The sequence below is a fragment of the Lepus europaeus genome, chromosome 17 (assembly GCF_033115175.1).
Source record: "Lepus europaeus isolate LE1 chromosome 17, mLepTim1.pri, whole genome shotgun sequence".
In the NCBI taxonomy this organism is placed as follows: Eukaryota; Metazoa; Chordata; class Mammalia; order Lagomorpha; family Leporidae; genus Lepus; species Lepus europaeus.
Window position 1 is genome coordinate 53,664,448 of NC_084843.1, and position 22,103 is coordinate 53,686,550.

The 22,103-nt window shown below is 40.2% G+C and overlaps 1 protein-coding gene and 1 pseudogene across 1 annotated transcript in view; both read left to right on the plus strand.

Annotated features, from left to right (window-relative positions):
• REEP3 (receptor accessory protein 3) overlaps positions 1–22,103 on the plus strand; it is a 95,523-nt gene that overhangs the window by 66,546 nt on the left and 6,874 nt on the right. Inside the window, exons 3-6 of the mRNA XM_062213865.1 lie at positions 2,695–2,771; positions 4,634–4,754; positions 4,912–5,025; positions 16,107–16,254. Coding sequence (XP_062069849.1) covers positions 2,695–2,771; positions 4,634–4,754; positions 4,912–5,025; positions 16,107–16,254 — 460 coding nt within the window. The remainder of the gene's footprint in view (positions 1–2,694; positions 2,772–4,633; positions 4,755–4,911; positions 5,026–16,106; positions 16,255–22,103) is intronic.
• LOC133776094 (transcription initiation factor TFIID subunit 9-like) lies at positions 82–848 on the plus strand (annotated as a pseudogene).

The following is a 22,103-nucleotide window of genomic DNA, read 5'->3' on the forward strand; positions in this document are numbered from 1 at the left end:
GGCAAAGAATTCACATCAAAATCAGGAGTGCAATACATTAATGTGGGTGATTTAGCTCAAGAATTCTGATTACTAGATACCATGGAGTCTGGCAAAATAGCTTCTACCATGGGCATTCCGAAAGATGCCCAGATGATGGCACAAATCCTGAAGGATATGGGATTACAGACTATGAGCCAAGAGCTCCAAATCAAATGTTGGAGTTTGTCTTCTAATATGTGACCACAATTTTAGATGATGCAAAAATTTATTCAAGTCATGGTAAGAAAGCTGTTGATGCAGATAATGTACAATTGGCAATCCAGCATCATGCGGACCAATATTTTACCTCTCCTCCCCTGACAGATTTTTTATTAGATATTGCGAGGCAAAGAAATCAAACCCCTTTGTCATTGATCAAGCCATATTCAGATTCTAGATTAAAATAGAAGAAGGAGAAGGAAGAAGGAAGAAGGCATCTACTTGTGCAGGAGGAATAACTAACATTCCACAGTTAAGTGTCTGGTCAGTTACTAGCAGTCCCAGTATTCCCACACCAGGCACACTGGCTCCACAAACCAGGTCTGTTTTAACTAAAGTAGCTACTAGATCAATGTCCCTCACAGGACAAAGGTTCACAGTACAGATGCCTGCTTCACAGTCACCTGCTGGGAAAGCATCAATTCCTGCAACATCAGCATTTCTCGGTGTTCTGATTAATCCATCACCAGTTGGGCCCGAAAACATTCTTATTACCACTAATGTGGTGTCATCACAAAATACTGCTAATGCATCAAATGCATTGAAAAGAAAATGTGCAGGTGATGATGATGACGTTGATTGATAACAGTGATTATGATAATTTGTAATCTACTCTTGAATGCGACATTTGTACTTGTTCTTGAATCCATTGTACTGAAATTAAGCAAGTATGCTGAATGTTTTCAAGTTGTCTTTGAGAAAACCTATGTAGTATTTAATAAGTAAATGTAATTTTCTATTGGAATGTTGCATTTTCTTTAATAGGATAGTAATGGTTTTCATCAGCCTTTAAGTGTAAAAATAAAGTTCTTGAGCCATTTGGAAAAAGAAATCTAAACACTTAGGTCAGTTTTCTAAATGTCTAAGAAGAGATGAATTTTTTCGTCCATGATTGAGATGAGAACAAGGGAAGCAATGAAGCAATGTTTATTCTTGGACCCCATATTCAGCAATTCCTCACATTGTCTCTACAGGATAAGAGAATTAACTGATTCTGAAGTCAAACAGCCTGGATCCAAGCTGAGTTACTTTTTTTTTTTTTTTAACTTTTTTTTCTTTTTTTTTTTTTTTTTTTTTTTTGACACGCAGAATTAGAGAGAAAGAGACAGAGAGAAAGGTCTTCCTTCCGTTGGTTCACCCCCAAATGGCTGCTATGGCCTGCGCACTGCACCGCGCCAGTCTGAAGCCAGGAGCCAGGGCTTCCTCCTGGTCTCCCATGTGGGTGCAGGACCCAAGCACTTGGGCCATCCTCCACTGCCTTCCCGGGCCATAGCAGAGAGCTGGCCTGGAAGAGGAGCAACTGAGACAGAATCCGGCGCCCCAATAAGGACTAGAACCCGGTGTGCTGGCGCCACAGGTGCAGGATTAGCCAAGTGAGCAGTAGTACCGGCCCCCCCCCCCTTTTTTTTTAAGATTTATTTATTTATTAGAAAGTCAGAGTTACACAGAGAGAGAGGGAGAGGCAGAAGGAGAGAGATGTCTTCCATCTATTGGTTCACTCCCCAGTTGGCCGCAACAGCTGGAGCCGCGCCAATCCAAAGGCAGGAGCCAGGAGCTTCTTCTGGGCCTCCCACGTGGGTGTGGGGTGCAAGCACATGGGCCATCTTCTGCTGTTTTCCCAGGCCATAGCAGAGAGCTGAATCAGAAGTGGAGCAGCCAGAACTCAAACCAGCGCCCACTGCAGGTGGCGGCTTTACCTACTATGCCACAGCGCTGACCCTGAGCTGAGTTACCTTAAAAGCAAGTCACTTTACCTCTCTGCGTCACCAATTTATTTATGGTGGCAATAAGTAGATTTCCTACGTCTTCATAGTGTTGTGGAGATTGAATTAATTAATAATATATGTGGGGCCTGGTGCTGTGACATAGCAGGTGAAGCCGCTGCCTGCAGTGCCAGCATCCCATATGGGAGCCGGTTCAAGTCCCAGCTGCTCCATTTCTGATCCAGCTCTCTGCTATGGCCTGGGAAAGCAGTAGAAGATGGCCCAAGTGCTTGGGCCCCTGTACCCATGTGGGAGACCCAGAAGAAGCTCATGGTTCCTGGCTTCCAATCAGCCCAGCTCCACCATTGCAGTCATTTGGGAACTGAACCAGCAGACGGAAGACCTCTCTGATTCTCTCTCTCTCTCTCTCTCCCCCTGCCTCTCTGTAACTCTTTCAGATAAATAAATAAATATTTAAAAAATTATTATTATGTATGTGATGTGCTTAGCACAGTCTCTAGCCTCTGGTTGGCATGGCATTGTATGTTTGCTATTATTATATGATTGAGAAAAGCAGAGATTTTAATCCTTAATGAAACTGAAATCTCCCAAGGAGAGACTTAAGAAAGTCTGTGTAAGTTTGGGGGACCAAGTTTGACCCATATTATGTATCTAAGAGTACACACATAAAATTACTCAGAGATGCAGATAATTTTTGCATAGTGTTTCATGCATACTTTACTATTTTCAGGTTCGATGGATGATGTACTGGATTGTTTTTGCTCTCTATACTGTGATCGAAACAATAGCAGATCTAACTGTTGCTTGGTAAGTTTTCTATCAAGAAGGGGCCAGACTACGGCCTCATTATCAGGTATCCTGAGTTCTTAGCCTGCTCTTGCAGTTAACTATGTGAATTTGATCAAGTTGCCAAATTCTCTGCCATTTCTGTTTCTTCATCTGCTTTCTTATAAGAACAGTACCTCCATCAAGCTCCCCTTAAACAAAGGCAGCTCCTTTTTCCCATGTGCCACTCCCTGCCCACCTTCCACATACGTTCCCCCCAGTATCTTGAGAATGGAGTCTATGGCCATACCACCCTGAACACACCCGACTGCATCTGATCTCGGAAGCTAAGCAGGGTCAGGTCTGGGTAACACTTGGAAGGGAGAATAGAAAACCTTGGTTGTCATCCTCCTTTATTTGCTTTTGGTCAGTGGCTACTTCCGTTCCCTCCTGTGTCTGTTTCAGACCTTTACTATTCTGTCCTCCAACTGTCCTTCTCACTCTGCTGTTGTGATGTTCTTGTAGCTCATTAGATCCCATTAGATTTGCTAGAAAAAAAATAGACGTCATCACATTTAAATATTCTTAACAACCTGCACTTACATATGATTTTCTCTGTATCTGCATCCATCTGTCTTTTCTGCTTTGAAATAGTTTTCCTTCCTCTGTCCCAGTGTTCATTCATTTGCTTGTCTGTCATGTCTTTGGTGTAAGAGTTTGGGGAGGGAGGATTTTCTGTTTGTTTTTAGGTGGCAGAACACAGATCCCAAATCTTGCTGGTTATCCTAAGTTTCAAAGCTTTTTCTTTTTAGAGGCCTCTGTTGTTTTTCTATGATTGCAAGTGTAGCTTTCATGTATCATTACAATATGTAGAAAAAGTTTAACATGGGCACTGAAAGTCCACAGACTCCTGTGTAATGGCACAATGGCAATGACCCCTTGTTGACGACACAGCAGTCATTCCTCACTGCTTCCTACCTGTCTTCCCAGCCAGAGGAACTCAGATTTGCAGAATTTACCATATATGCCTTAGTGCTTCATGGACCACAGGATACTGGTACCCTCATGATATGTTAGTTAACTTTTGCTGTGGCAACAAGAAATTCTAATAACACATTGACTTCTTGCTCAAGCTGCGTAAGGGCAAATGGTCAGCCCAGCTTTTTGGGCTCAGCTCAATTTTAAGCGTCTTCTCTCTTCAGGACCAAGGATAAAAAAAACAGCTTTTCTCACAGTGGAAAGCAAAAACTTGAATCAAGAGGTTGAGGGTGTGTTGGAGTGAAGGAGTCAAAGGGAGTTTTAAGCTTCTGCTTGCCTGTGACATGTGTCACGTGCACATTCTGTTGGCCAGAACAAGTGGCCTGGCTAAATCCAGAATCCTTGGTTGAAGAACTGGACTCAGCCTACAGGGAGAGCACTGCCAAAGGGCATAGGTGTATACCCCAATGTCCAGTCTACCACAGAGGCAATTACATTGCCCTTGCAAGTGAGTTAGATCTGCAAAGTGCTGCCATTCTAAACCACATGAGACGGGAGGGTGGGAGTTCTGAGAAAAAGAAGGAGATGTGTGCATAGGGTTAACATTGTGTACTGGGAGCATATAAAGTTATACCCTGATGCTGTGACATGTGCCAGGTACTCACATGGCACTTTGGGGCTCTGCAGACTGGGTGGGTGTACCTCCCTGCCACGACTACATGCTATTAATGCCACAGTTTGGCAGCTTTCTCACTCTTGCTTCTTGAACTTAGCAATTCAAGCATGGTTGTTCCCCTGATCACTAACTTTTATGTGTGAAAACAACCCAGTAAGTGATCTTTTGCAAAAGTATTTTTGTGATTTCCACATTGTCTATGTAGTTTTTCACCAACTCTTTTTTTTTTTTCCAATTTGTTTCCTGCTAGGTTTCCCCTGTACTATGAGCTGAAGATTGCTTTTGTCATATGGTTGCTCAGTCCTTATACTAAAGGAGCAAGTTTAATATACAGAAAGTTCCTTCATCCATTTCTTTCTTCAAAGGAAAGGGTAAGACATGTCCATTATTTCCACAAATCATGTTTTAGAAATGTATATCGACACATGCTTTATGCTGTAAAATTAGTGAAACTATTATAGTATGGAAAGAAAGCAGTAGATTCTTAACTATATAGTTGAATAATAATATGTGGTTCCCCTCCCACAGGAAATCGATGATTATATTGTACAAGCAAAGGAAAAAGGCTATGAGACCGTGGTAAATTTTGGACGGCAAGGCTTAAACTTAGCAGCTTCTGCTGCTGTCACTGCTGCAGTGAAGGTAAATTTTTTTCATTTACCTGCTTTACCCAATGTCACGTTAAGTCACAGATGAAATAAGGCAGCTTTTAATTTCAGATCAGTATAAAATTATGTCGGAATTTTGCTTTACTGTGATCTTTCTAGTAATGGAAATAATAAGTACTTAATTTTAAGGATTTTTTTTTAGCATTATGTTTTTTTTATTCAATATTTGAAACTTCTTAATTGATTATCAGATGAGTAGTTAATAAATAAAACATACCTGAAAATATCATTGTGTCATAATTTTCCACTTTATAGCCTAAAAATAGTTTGAATAAATCTCCTTAAGTAAAGATGATCATTCTTTCTTTCTCTGTCTTTGGTGTTTTCTCGCTCGCTCTCTCTTTCTGTCGATGGCAATATCTTGGTAGGATTTCTGGCTTACTTCTGCACTTCTACTTCAATCAATTTGAGGTAACTGATTATTCAAAATAAGGCATGAAAAAATTCTGTTCTTAAAGACTTGAGATTTTTATTTAGCCAATTACTAATGTTATTCATTGTGTTTGCAAGCCAAGTTATCAACTGAATGCCTTCTGTGAAAATTTGCATTATGGCTTTTGGAATTCCTTGCATGTAGTAATTGGTGTGACTTATTTTAAGTACCATAGCATGATTGATTTTGGTTTGAAATATATGAGGAAAAACAGACTTCAGATCAAGAAAGTGCTAAATGTGACTTTCTAGGGTCTCCAAATGCAATTTACTTGATTTTTGTTTTCTCAAGTTGTTTCATGAATGAAATGGGAGTGACATGTACTTATCTGTGGGAGCATATATAAAATCACACAGCACTTGACAGCATGTAGTAGGAGCTCCAATAAACAGTGGTGTCATGTATTCACCTCAAAGGGAATATTTGAGTTTATTGCTATTAAGTTAAATTGAGAGTAAATAGTAATGTGCTTTCAAGTTCACTTCTTTTCATTTTCTTGGGTTAAACAAGAGTGTTATGGGAATAAATAACCCTAGCTAAGTGGTGATTTCTTATCTCAAAGACAAAGGGTATAAAACGAGGGTACTTTCACTTTTCAGTGATCTTTGGCTCAGGTGTCAAAATTAATATAATCACAAAGTCAAAAACTTCAAATTATAACCTAGCAAAATTAAATGGAAATTCATTAACTATGCAACACTAAACTTGTAAGTCAACTGTAATTTATTAATGACTATTAATTGTTAATATCTTAATGTATAGTTTTCCTATTTGGTTCTTGAAGTCTTTTTATTTAGATAGGTTTATAAATGAACACTAAAAATGTAAAAATTTTTAGCTTAAAAGACTATTGTTGAATATCATTTACATTTTATGTATTGCTTAATGCAAACACATTTCCTGATTTCCATAACTGCTAAAAAAAAAAAAATGTCATCCAGGAGATCCAACATTCAACAAGTAGGAATTCTAAAAAGAGAACATGTGCCATTGTCAAAGAAATGATACAACATTTCCCAGAATTGAAGGACAGGAATTTCAGATTTAAAGGACCCACAGGGTGCCCAGCATAATGGATGAAAAGAAGGAACAACACTGAGCTGTCATTGGATATCCCAAAACATCAGTGATAAGGAGAGAATTCTCCCAGGTTCCAATGATTAAGAGCATGTTAAATTCAAGTGATCCAGAATCAGAATGGTATGAAGTTTCAAAATAGTGAAACTGCAGGGAAACACAGACTAAGGATTTAACAACTGTGGTTTTCTGTGTTGGGAGGATGGAGGAAGAGAAGGAAGGTGGGGGTGGGGACTAAAATTTTCACTTGCTGGTTTAGGAAAAGGAGGGCTTAATGTGGCTGCATCTGCACGGAATGAGGATGAGAAGGACTGAAGCCTTGTTGCCTTTTATTCAATATAAAATTTAGCATTGTTGGACTTTTACATACCAAGTGCAGGTATTTACTTACACTGCAGGAAGCTGCTGTACGAATTTTTCATACTCTAGAGCACCATTCAACATGATTGTATGTGGAAAAATTGAAAATTAAATTTTAACTTGAAAAATTACTTAGACATTTTACAACACTATTTTAGAAACTATAGAAGCACACAAATCCCTTTTTCCTTCCTCACTTTAACATTTGTTTTTTTTTTTTTCAAGATTTATTTATTTATTTATTTGAAAGGCAGAGTACACAGAGAGAGGAAGAAACAGAGAGAGAGAGAGAGAATCTTCCATCTGCTGATTCACTCCCAAGATGGCTGCAATGGCCAGCGCTGGACCAGGCAGCACCAACAACCAGGAGCGTCTCCTAGGTCTCCCATGTGGGTGTCAGGTGCTCAAACACTTGGGCCATCTTCTGCAGCTTTTCTCAGGCTATTAGCAGGGAACTGAATTGGAAGTGGAGTAGCCAGGACACAAACCAGCACCCATATGGGATGTTGTCATCACAGACAATGGCTTGATTCTCTACACCACAATACCAGCCTCTAATTTTAACACTTAAATTTAGTTTTAGTCCTTCTGGTCAGTGAGATACTTTTTTACATAATGTAACTTATTTGTGGGGTTTATTTTGTTTTGACTGTGTCTCCTACGCCAAATCCTGTATGTGGCACATCAACTTTCCACATCCTGTCCATCATCTTCATTGCCTCGTTTATTTTAATTTCATACTTTGCCTGTACTGCTATTTAGCATCCTACATATCATAAACAGATATCCAACTTCTGTTTATTCAGTGCCTACTATATATGTGGTAGGTGCTGGGGATGCAGCACTAAACCAGTTAGATATGGCCCCTACTCTCTGACTACTATCTGGCTGGAGCTGATGTTGACCGACAGAAAATTTTATCTCATCTTTGGTTACCATGAGCCATCCAAAAAAATATCACCCCCTGTTATTAAAACCTGCATTCTGGCCGGCGCCGTGGCTCAATAGGCTAATCCTCCGCCTAACGGCACCGGCATACCGGGTTTTAGTCCCGGTCGGGGCACCGGATTCTGTCCAGGTTGCCCCTCTTCCAGGCCAGCTCTCTGCTGTGGCCAGGGAGTGCAGTGAAGGATGGCCCAAGTGCTTGGGCCCTGCACCCCATGGGAGACCAGGAGAAGCACCTGGCTCCTGACTTCGGATCAGCGCGGTGCGCTGGCCGCAGCGCGCCAGCCGTGGCGGCCATTGGAGGGTGAACCAGCGGCAAAGGAAGACCTTTCTCTCTGTCTCTCTCTCTCACTGTCCACTCTGCCTGTCAAAAAAAAAAAAAAAAAAAAAAAAACAACCCTGCATTCTCTCTAAGGGAAACACTTCTGTACAAAACGTTATAAAAGCTGTCCTATTTCTTTTTTCTTTTTTGATTTGTTGTTACATTTATAAGTTTTTAATGCCTGAAAACCACCTCGCTACCCCAAAGGCAGGAAGTAGAGGGCATAAAAATCATCTAAGTCACCACTGCAAAACAAGTAGAAAAACATCCCATAATAGGAAAGCATTTAGAAACTGTCCCTAGTTGTGTGTGACATAGTGATTCTTTTATCAACAAAATCCCGTTACATAGAAGGTAACCTTCACTGTTGTTCATCATGAGTACAGGAAGCTTGGAGATTCCATTGTGAAGTCTACAAGGTCACTTCAAAAGGTTAAGGAAAAGTGGAACTAAAAGATTAAGTGTGTTTAGCTACCCAAAAAATTCTGAAGCCCATATGCACTTTTCTCATAGGACTCATTTCCCATGAAGTTGTTGAAGAGTCCTCATACTTTATTCATTAAAAAATTAGAAATAGTTATTAAGTTTGCTGAACGCAACATAATGCTGACATCGTTTGCCTCGAGTTACACTGTTTGTTTTTAAAGTTGGCAAAATTAGTTTCATCTGGAGATGTAAAAAAAATCACTGAAGCACACATTTCATACTGAAGAGTAAATAGGAAATAGGTCAAGTTTAAGGAGAAACTACAGCAAAACCAACAGTAAGATTTGAGAATTGTTTTTAATTGTATTAGATATATAGTTTGTTAAAAATACCTTTCAGGCTAAAATTTCCTGGACTCTTGGTGTGACTCTTAATAGAACAGCAATAGCGAGTGGCTCCCAGGCTGAACCACCTAAGCATGTTAAAGATGAAAGTAGGCAAAGGAAGCTAATCAGAGCATCTATTACATTGGAAAGCAATTTTCTGAAAATAGTGCTCAGTTCTGTGACCTCATTACCAGGCATCTGTTGGCAAGGTCAGTATACAAGTGTATTTTTGGCTGAGCAAAGCATAAACATACGAAGGATCCTGAAGGATTTTGCTGAGGATGCTCCTTCACGTGAGAGCTGTGGCCGGCCTGGGCGCAGGTGAGCAGCCCCACTGCTCTGTGAAGCTCAGTGAAGACAAGTGCCACTCGCTGTGTTAGCCGGCTGTGCGAAATCCTCCCTGGGAGCCTTTCCTATTGGATTCGTTACCAGATACAAAACAGTCATATTAGCAGGAATTAGAACTTCACAGGTAGAGGTCCTGAAAACTTACTGACTTTAAATTATCCTAATTGGGCCAGAAGTCCTGACACCTTGCTGTTTTGTTTTTTCCTTTGTGATTGGAGGCTATACAAGCCACTTAATATATTCACTTAAAAAGGGAACATTTGTCCAGAGATGGGAGAAAAAGGCAGCCTGGGGAAGCAGAATGGTGTAATGATCAAATTCTATAGCAGTGGAGTTAAATCTGGATTTTTTAGTCTTGGTTCTGCAACTAACTAATTAGTCATGGGATTTCGGGCAAATCATCTGCATTGAATCCTCCAAGAAATCATTTTCTCACCTGTAAAACAGAGGTGAAATCTGGCTTGTAAAACCCTTTATACATCTAAAACAGTGATTCTGACCGGGAAAGGATTTCCTACCCCTCCCCACCAGGGGACATTTCTGATTGTCGCTGATTGGGTCTGGGAGACTGGCCACTGCTATCTAGTGAGTGCAGGCCAGGAATGCTGCTTAATATCCTGCAAAGCACAGGACGGGTCTCCACACAAAGAGAACCACCAGCCCCAAAATGGTAATACTGTTAAGGTTGAAAAAAAGGGGACAGGCACTGTAGCGGATAAAGCCACCGCCTGCAGTGCCGGCACCCCATATGGGCACCAGTTCCAGTCCCGGCTGCTCCACTTCTGATCCAGCTCTCTGCTGTGGCCTGGGAAAACAGTAGAAGATGGCCAAAGTGCTTAGGGCCCTGCACCCACGTGGGAGACCCAGAAGAAGCTCTTGGCTTTGGATCGGCATAGTTCCAGCCATTGTGGCCATTTGGGGTGTGAACCAGCAGATAGAAGACCTTTCTCTCTCTCTGCCTTTCCTCTCTCTGTGTATCTCTGACTTTCAAATAAATAAATAAATGAATCCTTTTTTTAAAAAAAAAATAGGATATGTAAATATATATAGGTAGTTTGGGTGATGAGTTACAGATAGTTTTTATTTCCTTTTTTGTACTTTTTCTGTGTTAAACATTCTTAAGTAACCATGTATTACTCCAGTCTTAAAAATACTAAAATATATAACAATGCAAATGCAGTCATCTCCATTCTGGACTTGATCTGATTAATTGCTAAATGTCCAGAGGGAAAAGGGATTTCACTAAAAACTGAGAACTCATCTTATCTGCAATTATAATGTAACATGTCAAGGATCAACAAAACAGAGAGCTTACTGGCTATTCATTATTGATTGGTATAATGAGAATTATTCTGTAAGAGAATACTTTATGCTTGTAAGATTATAAATCCTTACTGATTATATGTTTTTATATTCTTAATAAAAATGTGACAATAAACAGGTTAAAGGTTTACACAAAGGTGCTGATTAGTACAATAGATTCCTTTTATTTAACACAAAATACAGAGATTTTGATCCAGTGTTATCGAGGAAATGAAGTATTTCAGCGAAAGCAGAATTATTTGAGTGTAAAATTAGAATTAGCCTTCCATGTAGGATCCCTTTTTACAGATGCTGACCATGCACTCAGATAGTTGAGTGGACATTCAAATGTGCTGGTCTGGGTAGATGTAGAACAAGCTCTGTATGAGGCCATGGCTGGTAATGGCTTCTCAGCTGAAGAACCCTCAGAGCTTATGTGTGCTAGCCTGGGCACAGCCCACCTGCCTGCTCAGTCCGTTCAGTCGTCTCAGCTTCTTCAGTGGACATTTGAACCCACCCAAATCCAAACTCTGAGAATTTTGATTCAGAGTTAGGAACACTTCTGCTAATGATGATCTGTTCGATGTAAATTATTCTGTAGAATATTTAGTTACTTTGACTTAGTATTCTCATCATAATCTTTCCGTTACTTTGTCTTTGGGTTTTTAGAATCAATTTTAATATATACAGTGTATACATTTCTTGCATCTAAGATGCTGGGATGGATAGTAACACCCCCTTCTATCCTTTTGATCAAGACTGCTGTGCCTGTCATATTTTCTCCCTCAGACTAGGACATTTCCTCACTCATTTTTTTTTTTTTTAGATTTATGTATTTTATTTGAAAGGCTAAGTTACAGAGTGGCTGCAGAGTGGCTGAAGCAGAGAGAAAGAGAGAGAGAGAGAGAGGTTTTCCTTCCGTGGGTTCACTCCCCAATTGGCCCCAGTGGCCGAAGCTGTGCCAATCAGAAACCAGGAACCAGGAGCTTCCTCCGGGTCTCCCACATGGGTGCAGGGGCCCAAGGACTTGGGCCATCTTCTTCTGCTTCCCCAAGCCATATCAGAGAGCTGGAACAGAAGTAGAGCAGCCGGAATTTGAACTGGTGCCCATCAGGGATGCCAGCACTGCAGGCCGCAGCTTCACCCAGTATGCCACAGCACCAGCTGCCCTCATTTATATTTTTGGTTTGATATTATACAAATCAAAAAGTAAATACTGGGGCCAGCACTGTGGCATAGTAGGTGAAGCCACTGCCAGTAGTGCTGCATCCCATATGGGCCCCAGTTCAAGTCCCAGCTGCTCCACTTCTTATCCAGCTCCCTGCTATGGCCTGGGAAAGCAGTGGAAGATGGCCCTGGTGCTTGGGCCCCTGTACCCACGAGGAAGACCTGGAAGAAGCTCCTGGCTCCTGGCTTTGGATTGGCCCAGCTCTGGCCGTTGTGGCCATTTGAGGAGTAAACCAGCAGATGGAAGATCTACCTTCTTATCTGACTCTGTCTCTTCTTCTCTGTAACTCTGACTTTCAAATAAATAAATCTTAAAAGAAAATACAGAAAGCATTATTAATTCAAACCAAACTTCAATACCATTTAACACTGTAATTGACATGTGTGACATGACTACAGTGCCCTGTTGTGCCCTCAAAGTAAAAAACCATTTTTTGTAAAGGTGTTTATTTTATTTTACTTAAAAGGCAAAGTTACGACACAATGCTGGCCCTGAAACTCTTTTCTTTAAATGATAGTAAAGGATTCGATGCAGGAAACATGAGTAAGAAATGAATCAGAAGCGTTCATAAATACTACAAATACAATTAAAACCTTGATTAAACCATCAATGACTAATTTTATAATATTGAAGAAATTTTTTAGAAAAAAAACTCATTCCATCTACCTAAACATTATACTAGTTTAATTTTTGCCTATTTTCCTCTGTCTACTAATAACCATACTGCATTCTTAGAACTATTTCATATGTATGATTTTGAATTCTAGGGTGGAGAGAAGGTATTGCCACTCACATTGTGTAGCAAATATAATTCTTTCATTAGTGGACTTTTGTACTGAAGATATAAAAACTAAAAGGAAAAGATTGTCCTTTAGATAAGATTATTTTATAGTTCTCCTTTAAGTGGTCACATTGAGTACTTATAATTTATATAATGTTTTTGAAGTTTACAGTACTTTGCTAATTCTCATATTAGCTATTCTAGGCCCATTTAAAAAAATCCAGTGGAAAATCCAGTTTTCAAGGTGATAATGATAATGCCCGTTGAAGTATTGAAGGGGGGGGCTCTTCACAGACGATTCCCGTCCTCTTTGCTTTTCCCAGCATGTGGCCTTCCTTGAAGCTTTGAGAGCATTGATAATTCTAAACTATTGATAATAAGAATAGGGATGGTGACTCAAGAGCTTAATTAAAACTCAGCCTGTAGGTAGATCACCCAGATAACTCAGGGTTGGACCTTTCTCATCTTTAATCTAAATCGGAAGCAGATCTCTAGTTGATGGTGTGGTCTACCTGTAGATACACACATGACCATACCTGTAGTTTGCTACTGTACTTCTGCAATAAAACTTAAATGTTTACATGAGAACACCTGCTCTATATGGAGAACTCTTTAGCAGTTGAAAATAATAAAAAAGAAGAAGGAAGAGAAGTGCTTTTACTTATAATGTTTTTAGTATCAGCACCACACCAGATGTACCCAGAGAACAGAAGTGTAAGGTTTGTCCCTCTCTAGTTTCTTAAATTCTTGCTCTGGAGGCAAAATATACATAGCCCAACAATAGATGTAATAGTGATATGTGGGTTCATGTGTCTGATAACATTCTAAGAAATGTGTTGATTATGCTTGTTAAAGGTATCAGAGTTTGTGGATGATATGAGAGCTCTTTAAAAAAATTCATGGAAAATGCATATCATGAAAAACAGTGCACAGATTCCAAATTTTTTTTGCATTAATAAAAATAATGTTGTGGCACAGTAGGTTAAGTTGCCCCTTGTGCCCGGTTCAAGTCCCAGCTACTCTGAGCTTCTGATCCTGCTTCCTGGTAATGTTCCTGGGAGATAGCAGATGCTGGCTCAAGTATTTGGGTCCCTACCACCCACATGGGAAACCCAGATGGAGTTCCTGGCTCCTGGCTTGAGCCTAGACTAACCCCAGCTTTTGCAAACATTTGGGGAATGAACTAGAGAATGTAAGATCTCTCTCTCTCCCTCCCTCCCTCCCCCTCTCCCCCTCTCCCCCTCTCCCCCTCTCCCTCTCTGTGTTGTTCTTTTAAGTAAATATTTTAATTTAATTTTTTAATATTTATTTATTATTTGAAAGTCAGAGTTACACACAGAGAGAAGGAGAGGCAGAGAGAGAGAAAGAAGTCTTCCATCCACTGGTTCACTCCCCAGTCGGCCGCAATGGCCGGAGCTGCACCAATCTGAAGCCAGGAGCCAGGAGCTTCCTCCAGGTCTCCCACGCAGGTGCAGGGGCCCAAGGACTTAGGCCATCTTCTACTGCTTTCCCAGGCCATAGCAGGAAGCTGGATCAGAAGGGGAGCAGCTCAGACTCGAACCGGTGCCCACATAGGATGCCAACACTACAGACGGCAGCTTTACTTGCTACACCACAGCGCCGGCACCTAAATTAAAATTTTTAAATTACCCTTTAATTCCACTTTTTGTGAACTTTTTGAAGTTTCTTCATATAATCATAAAGGTAAACAGATTCAGTGATACCTTGATGAGAGTTTGTATTCCTAAATGTACTTCCTTGGGTTCATGGATGTGCATGCCTTTTGGCTCCTGTGAGGCAGTAGGCAATGTTCAGAACTGCTGAGAGGACCAGAAGCTCAGAGGTGAGGTGCAGAATATGGCAGTTCTGAGAAAACAAGACATCTGTTTCAGATGAGCACAGGTCGCTTGCTGCTAGTTTGTCTCTGAAGTCTTCTGCAAACCAATCTATTCAATTAGTAAATGATACCTGATAAAGAAGAAGCAAGGAGCATGAATAAAACTTTCCCAGGAATGTTTTTAAATGTGTATGATACAATTATTTTTATTGAAGATACAGACTCTTTAAAAATTCCTTATCACAATTCAAAAAATAAGGTAGAAATACAGAGCTCCAGCAGGGCATTAGGAATGGCATTGCTTTTATCACAGGACATCGGCCTAGAGTACGTACTGAGTCAAGACCATTTTGTTCAGTGTGAAATACAGGTTAGCCGTGATTCCTGAATATCTGTAACACCTTTGACTTTGAAATGTAAAGATGAACCATTATGGATGAGTTTCTATGGTAACGTTATAACTCAAGACTCTCATAACTTCACATGTGTGAAAAGAAGAAATAATAAGTGTAAAAAAACCTTCAGAAGAATTTTTAATGTACCTATAAATAAGAAATGAGTCATCTATATGCTATGCAAATTTAAAGTAGATAACTTTAGAAATTATTTTTTCTACAAAGCTTTATACTAGCAGAAAATGTAGTTGTATCTGAGCTCAGAAAATGTCCCTTTTGGATCTGTGCGATGATGAAAAGCAATGAACTTCCTGCAACAATCCAGATGTTCTATTATCTGCCCTGTCCAGTACAGTAGTCACTAGCCACATGCAACATCTGAAATATGGCCAGTGCAGATCAGGAATTGAATTCTTTTTTTTTTTTAAGGAGTTGTTTATTTTTTGAAAGGCACAGTTACAGAGAAGCAGAGTCAGAGAGAGAGAGAGAGAGAGAGAGAGGTCTTCCATCCACTGGTTCACTCCCCAGATGGCCACAATGGCCAGAGCTGTGCCCATCAGAGTGGGGGGGGGGGGGTCCCAGATGCCGCAACAGCCAGAGCTGCGCCAATCCAGAGCCAGGAGCTTCTCCTGGGTCTCCCACATGTGTGCAGGGGCCCAAGCACTTGAGCCATCTTCTACTGCCTTCCCAGGCCATAGCAGAGAGCTGGATCGGAAGTGGAACAGCTGGGACTGGAACCGGCGGCCATGTAGGATGGCAGCACTGCAGGCAGCAGCTTTACCCACTATGCCAGAGCGCCAACCCTGGGAATTGAATTTTTTATTTAATTTTTATTAGTTGAAACTTAAAAACTGGAAGATCAGACTTTGATTGGTGTAAAAGATATTAAGTGCTCTAAAGAATATATATATTTACCTGATTCATATTATGAAAAAAAATGCATGCATTTCAAAACATCTTGCACCAAAATAAACTTATATTTTAATGCTTTTTTCCACAAATCTTTTGAAATATTCTCATGTATGAATGTTCATTGTATAATTCTTTCAACTTTTCTGAAAATCCCGTAGTAAAATGTTCTGGCATGTTATTAATGTCACAAGAGGTTATTATGTTTCATAATAAGATGTTTTAACATTTATAATGTTGAATGTAAGCATATTAAATATGTTAAAGTATTTTTTCCCTTAGTTCTATCACTTCTCTGTCAAATAGAGCCAAGGCGCTATAACTGAACGTTTAAGAAGTTTCAGTATGCATGACCTAACAGCTATCCACGGTGATGAGCCTGTGGGACAAAGACCATATCAGCCTCTCCCAGAAGGAAAAAAGAAGAGTAAAGCAGGCCCCAGTGAATCAGCAGGTGTGCTCGTTTGTTTAATCTATGAGTACTTTCAGAATTGGACCTGGGGGTCATGATGGGTGCTAGCATAATCTATTGTGACTACTGGAATTTGAGCAGGCAGAATTTACTCTTACACTTATATTTTTGAGCTTTACATTTAACTGTATTTTTAAGTGACTTATTTTATTTGAAAGGCAGAGTTAGAGAATAAGAAGAGAGAGAGACAGAATATCTTCCATCCATTGGTTCACTCCCCCAAATGGCTGCAATGGCCATGGCTAGGCCAGGCCAAAACTAGGACTCAGAAACCCCAAGTGGATCTCCCATGTGGGGTCACAAGGACCTAAGCCCTTGGGCCATCTTCTGCTGCTTTCCCAGGTGTTTTAGCAGGGAGCAGAATCAGAAATGGAGCAGCTGGGACTCAAACTGGCTGCTCACATGGGATGCCGGCATTACAGGTAGCAGCTTAACCCACTGCACCAAAATACTGCACCCTGTTCTTTTTCTTTAAATGAGGTTAGCACTTGGCTTTTGCTCGGCCTAGAGACTCTAGCTAAGAAAGTGGCAGTGGCCTCTTGTGTTGCTACCACTTGTTGGATACTGTGGGTATGTACGGTCATCTCCACCTCCTTACCACCAGCAGTAGTGCTGACCTGTGATCAGTGCTCTTTCTGCACAAACTGTGTCCTGACATCTAAGCAGTATTACAGCTAAAACACTCTCTACCGTAAGGGCTATGAACAAAATGAGGATATTGACTCATAAGATAAAAAGTTTGAAGCAGGAGATGAAAGATGACTCAGTTTGAAAACAGGATTATTCCAGTGGAAACTATTTTGAAATTACATATTCTAGTTCAAGAGCTAACTTGTGGACACATTCTCTATGAATTATGAGCTTGCCATAGTTGATACATACTGAAACCTCCGTAAACTATTGTGTCTTAGAAACATACACCTAAATAAGACAGCTCTTTAGTCAGTTTATCTTAGTAAGGATAAGAATTGAGATCTTCGGGATTTTCCTTATAAAAGTAAGGCCATAAGAGATAGGGTTATTTGATCTTTTCTCTTAAAAAGTAGAAGTTTTGGGGGATTGAGGGAGAGAAATATGGTTTTCTTCTTAGAATTATATCTATGAAATAAATCTGTTCTCTTTATATTGATAAAATTTTTAAGTATTATGCAATAGATTAAAAAAGTAGAAGTTTTGAAGTAAATGGAAAGTCATCCTTCATAATTGAAACTAGTCTGAAAAATAAAATAACACTCCCTCCTTAAAATGAAACAATAATGAACTTTCTTCCAAGTTCTCCTGCAAATGAGTAGCTTTACAACATTGTTGGCTATTACCTAAAAAGTAGCAACTAAGCATTAACCATTGATCAGGATGGTGATGCCTTTAAGAAGGTGGAACCACTGAACTTAGAATTGTGAGCCTTATTATACATTAATAATCCAAAAGCAGTTTTTTAATACAGGCATTTTATGTGCTTAAAATTAAATATTGATTTTAATTATAGGATATGATATATTATAGCTTGCTGATTTAGACAAGATAATCTGACTCCTTTATCAGCAGCTTATCCATAATATACTTTAGAACTTGTTGAGAATTATATTCAGTGGAGAAGATTATGAATATGAAAATCTATAATATTATTTTTATGCTGTTTACCCTTTAAAATTCTGTGACTAAAATATTTTAAGAATTTGAGGTGCTGTTTAGTTCTTAAATTTCAAGCCATGAAATTAAAATAACTTTAAGATTTATAAAAATGTAGAGTAAGATGTAGCAATAAAAGAAAGTCATAAAATAAAAATTACAATATGCATCACTTTTCTCAAGTTCCAAGTTTGTACAGAATAGCTTATACTCTGAGCTTTGCTTCCCTGAGGACAAAAAATCTGACCAGAACTTTCTCTTATGACAATATTGGTTGTTGTTGGTTTTTTTTTTTAAGATTTTTTTTTTTATTTTATTTTAAAGACAGAAAGAGAGGGAGAGACAGACAACAGTGAGATCGTCCATCTGCTCATCCACACCACATGGCCAGGCCAAAACCAGGAGCATAGAACTCCATCCAGATCTCCTACAGGGGTTGACGGGGCCCAGGTACTTGGGCCATCTTCCACTGCCTTCCCAGGCACATTAGTAGGGAGCTGGATTGTATGTGGAGCAGCAGGGACTTGAACCAAAGCTCATTCATATGGGGTACTGACATTGCAGGTGCAACTTAACCCACTGTGCCACAACACCAGCCCCTGACAATATTGTTAATAAAGAAGTATGGTTCTAAGACTGGAAGAGGTGAAGGGACAATAATAATAATCATGATAGTTTCAAATCCAGGTGTACATGGAAATTTCTCACATGAGAAAGGTGGCCTTTCAGACTATTTGGACAAAAGCAGACTATTTAATAAATTAAAAGACTTGGGCCGGCGCCGTGGCTTAACAGGCTAATCCTCCACCTTGCGGCACCGGCACACTGGGTTCTAGTCCCGGTCGGGGCACCGGATTCTGTCCCGGTTGCCCCTCTTCCAGGTCAGCTCTCTGCTGTGGCCAGGGAGTGCAGTGAAGGATGGCCCAAGTGCTTGGGTCCTGCACCCCATGGGACACCAGGAGAAGCACCTGGCTCCTGGCTTCGGATTGGCGCAGTGCGCCAGCCGCAGCGCGCCAACCGCGGCGGCCATTGAAGGGTGAACCAACAGCAAAAGGAAGACCTTTCTCTCTGTCTCTCTCTCACTGTCCACTCTGCCTGTCAAAAAAAAAAAAAATATATATATATATATATAAACAGTACATAGGGGAAAAACACCAAAAAAAAAAGATAAACTACAAACTGTCAAACATATTCCTGTTATATTCATATTAGAAGCAAAGCACTGCAATTTTCAGCAATGCAGGAATGCTTAGAAACCAATTATTGTCAATTCTACCAAAGAATACAATTGACCAAGATTTTCAGCCTCAGGTAGTCCAAAGAAATAATAGTAGGAATGATAATTTTTTTTTGCTCACCATATTAGCAAAAAAAAAAAAACAAAAAAAAAAAACACCTTTTTTTATTTGTGTTCTCTCTCTGTGTTGGTAACCGTTATCTATCGCTGCATAGCAAACCACCCCAAAGCAGTAGGTTAAAACATTCACAGTCATTAATTTTATTTATGTGTCTGGGGTTGACTGGACTCAACAAAGCAGTTCTTGCTCAGGATCTCACACAGCTGAAGCTGAAGGTGTGATCTCAGAGAAGAGCTCACACGTCTGGTATCTGACCTGCAAAGGGTCTGACAGCTGGTGGCTGGAGTGGCTGAGACCGGAGCAACATCTCTCCACATGGTCACTCTGAGTGGTAGCAGCGTAACGGGAGAAACAGCAAAGGTGCTGCAGCATCACGTCCGCCACATTTCTGTAGTGATTTGTTGAGGCAGGTACAAAGGCCTGTGAGATTTAAGGGAAAGGAGGAGTCAGAGAGTTTGAGGACATGTTTTACCACCACCACAGCAGGCATGCTGGGACGCACACTCTCGTGTACATTTTTATGAGTCCTTTGGAACAGTCCTTTGGAGTGACAATTTGGCAGTGATCATCAACATTTATTCCCTTTAACTCACCAGGAAACTTCTAGGAATGTATTATGAGGAAATAATCAGTCAGGTATTCAAAGATTATGTACAAACATGTACTTCTTATTGTTAATAGCAACAAATATTGAAGCAAACTAAAGGTCCAAGATAAATGAGCAAGCATTTGTCCAAGCAAAAGGTGGCTTATTAGGCTAGAAAAATAATAATGTCAGTCTATGCTTAGGTCATGAGAGTGTACCCAAAAACCAAAACAGTATGGTGTGCTATAATCCTGTATGGGAGATGGATGAAATGAATTGCTATAAGGAAAATTATGTGTTAAACACACACACACACACACACACATTACGTCTGGAAAGGCATTACTAAAATGTTCCCAGCATACTTTGAGGTAAGATTTTTAGTGTTTTTGTTTTTTTAAGTAATGTAAGAGTGGGTGTTTGGCATAGCAGTTAAGTCAGCACTTGGGACTTTTGCATCCCATATGGGAGTGCCTGATTCAAGTCCAGTCCTAGCTCCTCTGCTTACGATCCAGCTTCCTGATGAGACGTGTCCTTGAAGGCAGCAGGGGATACTCGAGTGCTTGGGTTCTGCAGCCCTGGCTTTGGCATGGCCCAACCCTGGCTGTCCCAGGCATGTGCAGAGTGAACCAGTGCATGAAGATATCCCCTCCACCCCCTACCTTTCAAATAAAATGAAAATAAATAGTTTTAAAGTCTATTAAATTCAGAAATAAAATAATACTCTTCATTTTGAAAAATAATTGTACTCATTTTCAGTTTCAATTTATATAAAAATATATATTCTAATGAAGATATTGTCTTTGACTCTAGTGTCTTGTCTGTTTGATGCAGGGATTGCTTTAATAAGTAAATTCAATTTGTCAATTTGATCTCATGATAAAGCCCAAATTCAGCTACTTTCTCCATCCCCACTCCATGGGCTCCCATCACTTCTGACCTGCCGTATTGCAGCAGCCTCTCTACCCAGGCTCCCTGCCTTTAGGCTCATCCATTTTTAATTCTTTCTCCAAAGTGAAAGAAGAATATAACAGGACCCAAGTCTAATTGTGTTGCCCTTCTGCTTCAAGTACTTGAATGCCTCCCACCCGGCTGCTTTCTGATGAAGGATGTTGGCTCTCCAGGCGCCTCTCCCACTCCATCATGTGCTAGCTCTGTAGAATCAGGAGTCTGTCCAGATTTAGTTCAGTCACCCCTTCCTACAAGGCTTATAACCCAACCCTCTTATCCCAGACCCAGGCACAGTTAATTACCTTGCTGTATGCTCCCATAGTACCTCCTCCTTATCTTCTGTTTATAGCATGTATTACAGCATTGTAGTGCTTCTTAGAGTCTGTTTCCTCCATTGGACTGTAAGTTTCTTGATTGGAAACCTTCTTGTCTTTTTCACCATTGTATCCCAGTAATTTAGCACAGTACCTGATATGCAGTAGAATTTTAAAAATGCTCGTGGAATAATGAATCAATCCATAGCTTTTCTGGAACTATAGTAAGGTACTTTTAAGCTGAAATTAGGAAAGAAGGAAAGAATAAGATGTAAAATCACCTTGTGAATAAAATTCCAATTGCTGTTATACAAAATGAGAGGCAATTAATATAGCAAGGACTATGTTTGTTGAACTGTAGTCTTAGCCTACATGAGTAATCTTCAAAAAAACAATTATTTTTTTATTTTTCATCTTATTTGAAAGGCAGAGAGAGATTTCCGTCTGCTAGTGAGTGCACTTTCCGAACACTTGCCGTGGCTGGATCTGGGCCAGGCCAAAGACAGGAGCCTAAAACCCAATCTGTCCCTCCTACATGATGGCAGGGATCCAAGTACTTGGGCCATCAGTTGCTGCCTCGCAGGGTGTACACTAGCAGAAAGCTGGATCAGGACTCAGACTCTAACTGCCATGCCAAAATCTTGCCCTTGAGAGTTAAAAAAAAAAAAAATGAAATCATGGTTGCTTCCTTTCTGATCCTTGCCTTGCCTTGAGTCTGTGCTTCAGCATATTAGGATCAGGAATATGTATTGTGTAAGCAACAACCATAGGGAAAAAAATCTAGGAATGGCAACCGAAAAATTATTCTTTTTGTTTATTTTCCTGCATTATGGGAGAAACAATTTTTAAGTAAAAAATTGGCAAATAAAAAAGGAGAAAATGAAGAAGCTTAAAAGTACCTAAAACTCGGCCGGCACTGTGGCTTAACAGGCTAATCCTCCGCCTTGCAGCGCCGGCACACCGGGTTCTAGTCCCGGTTGGGGCGCCGGATTC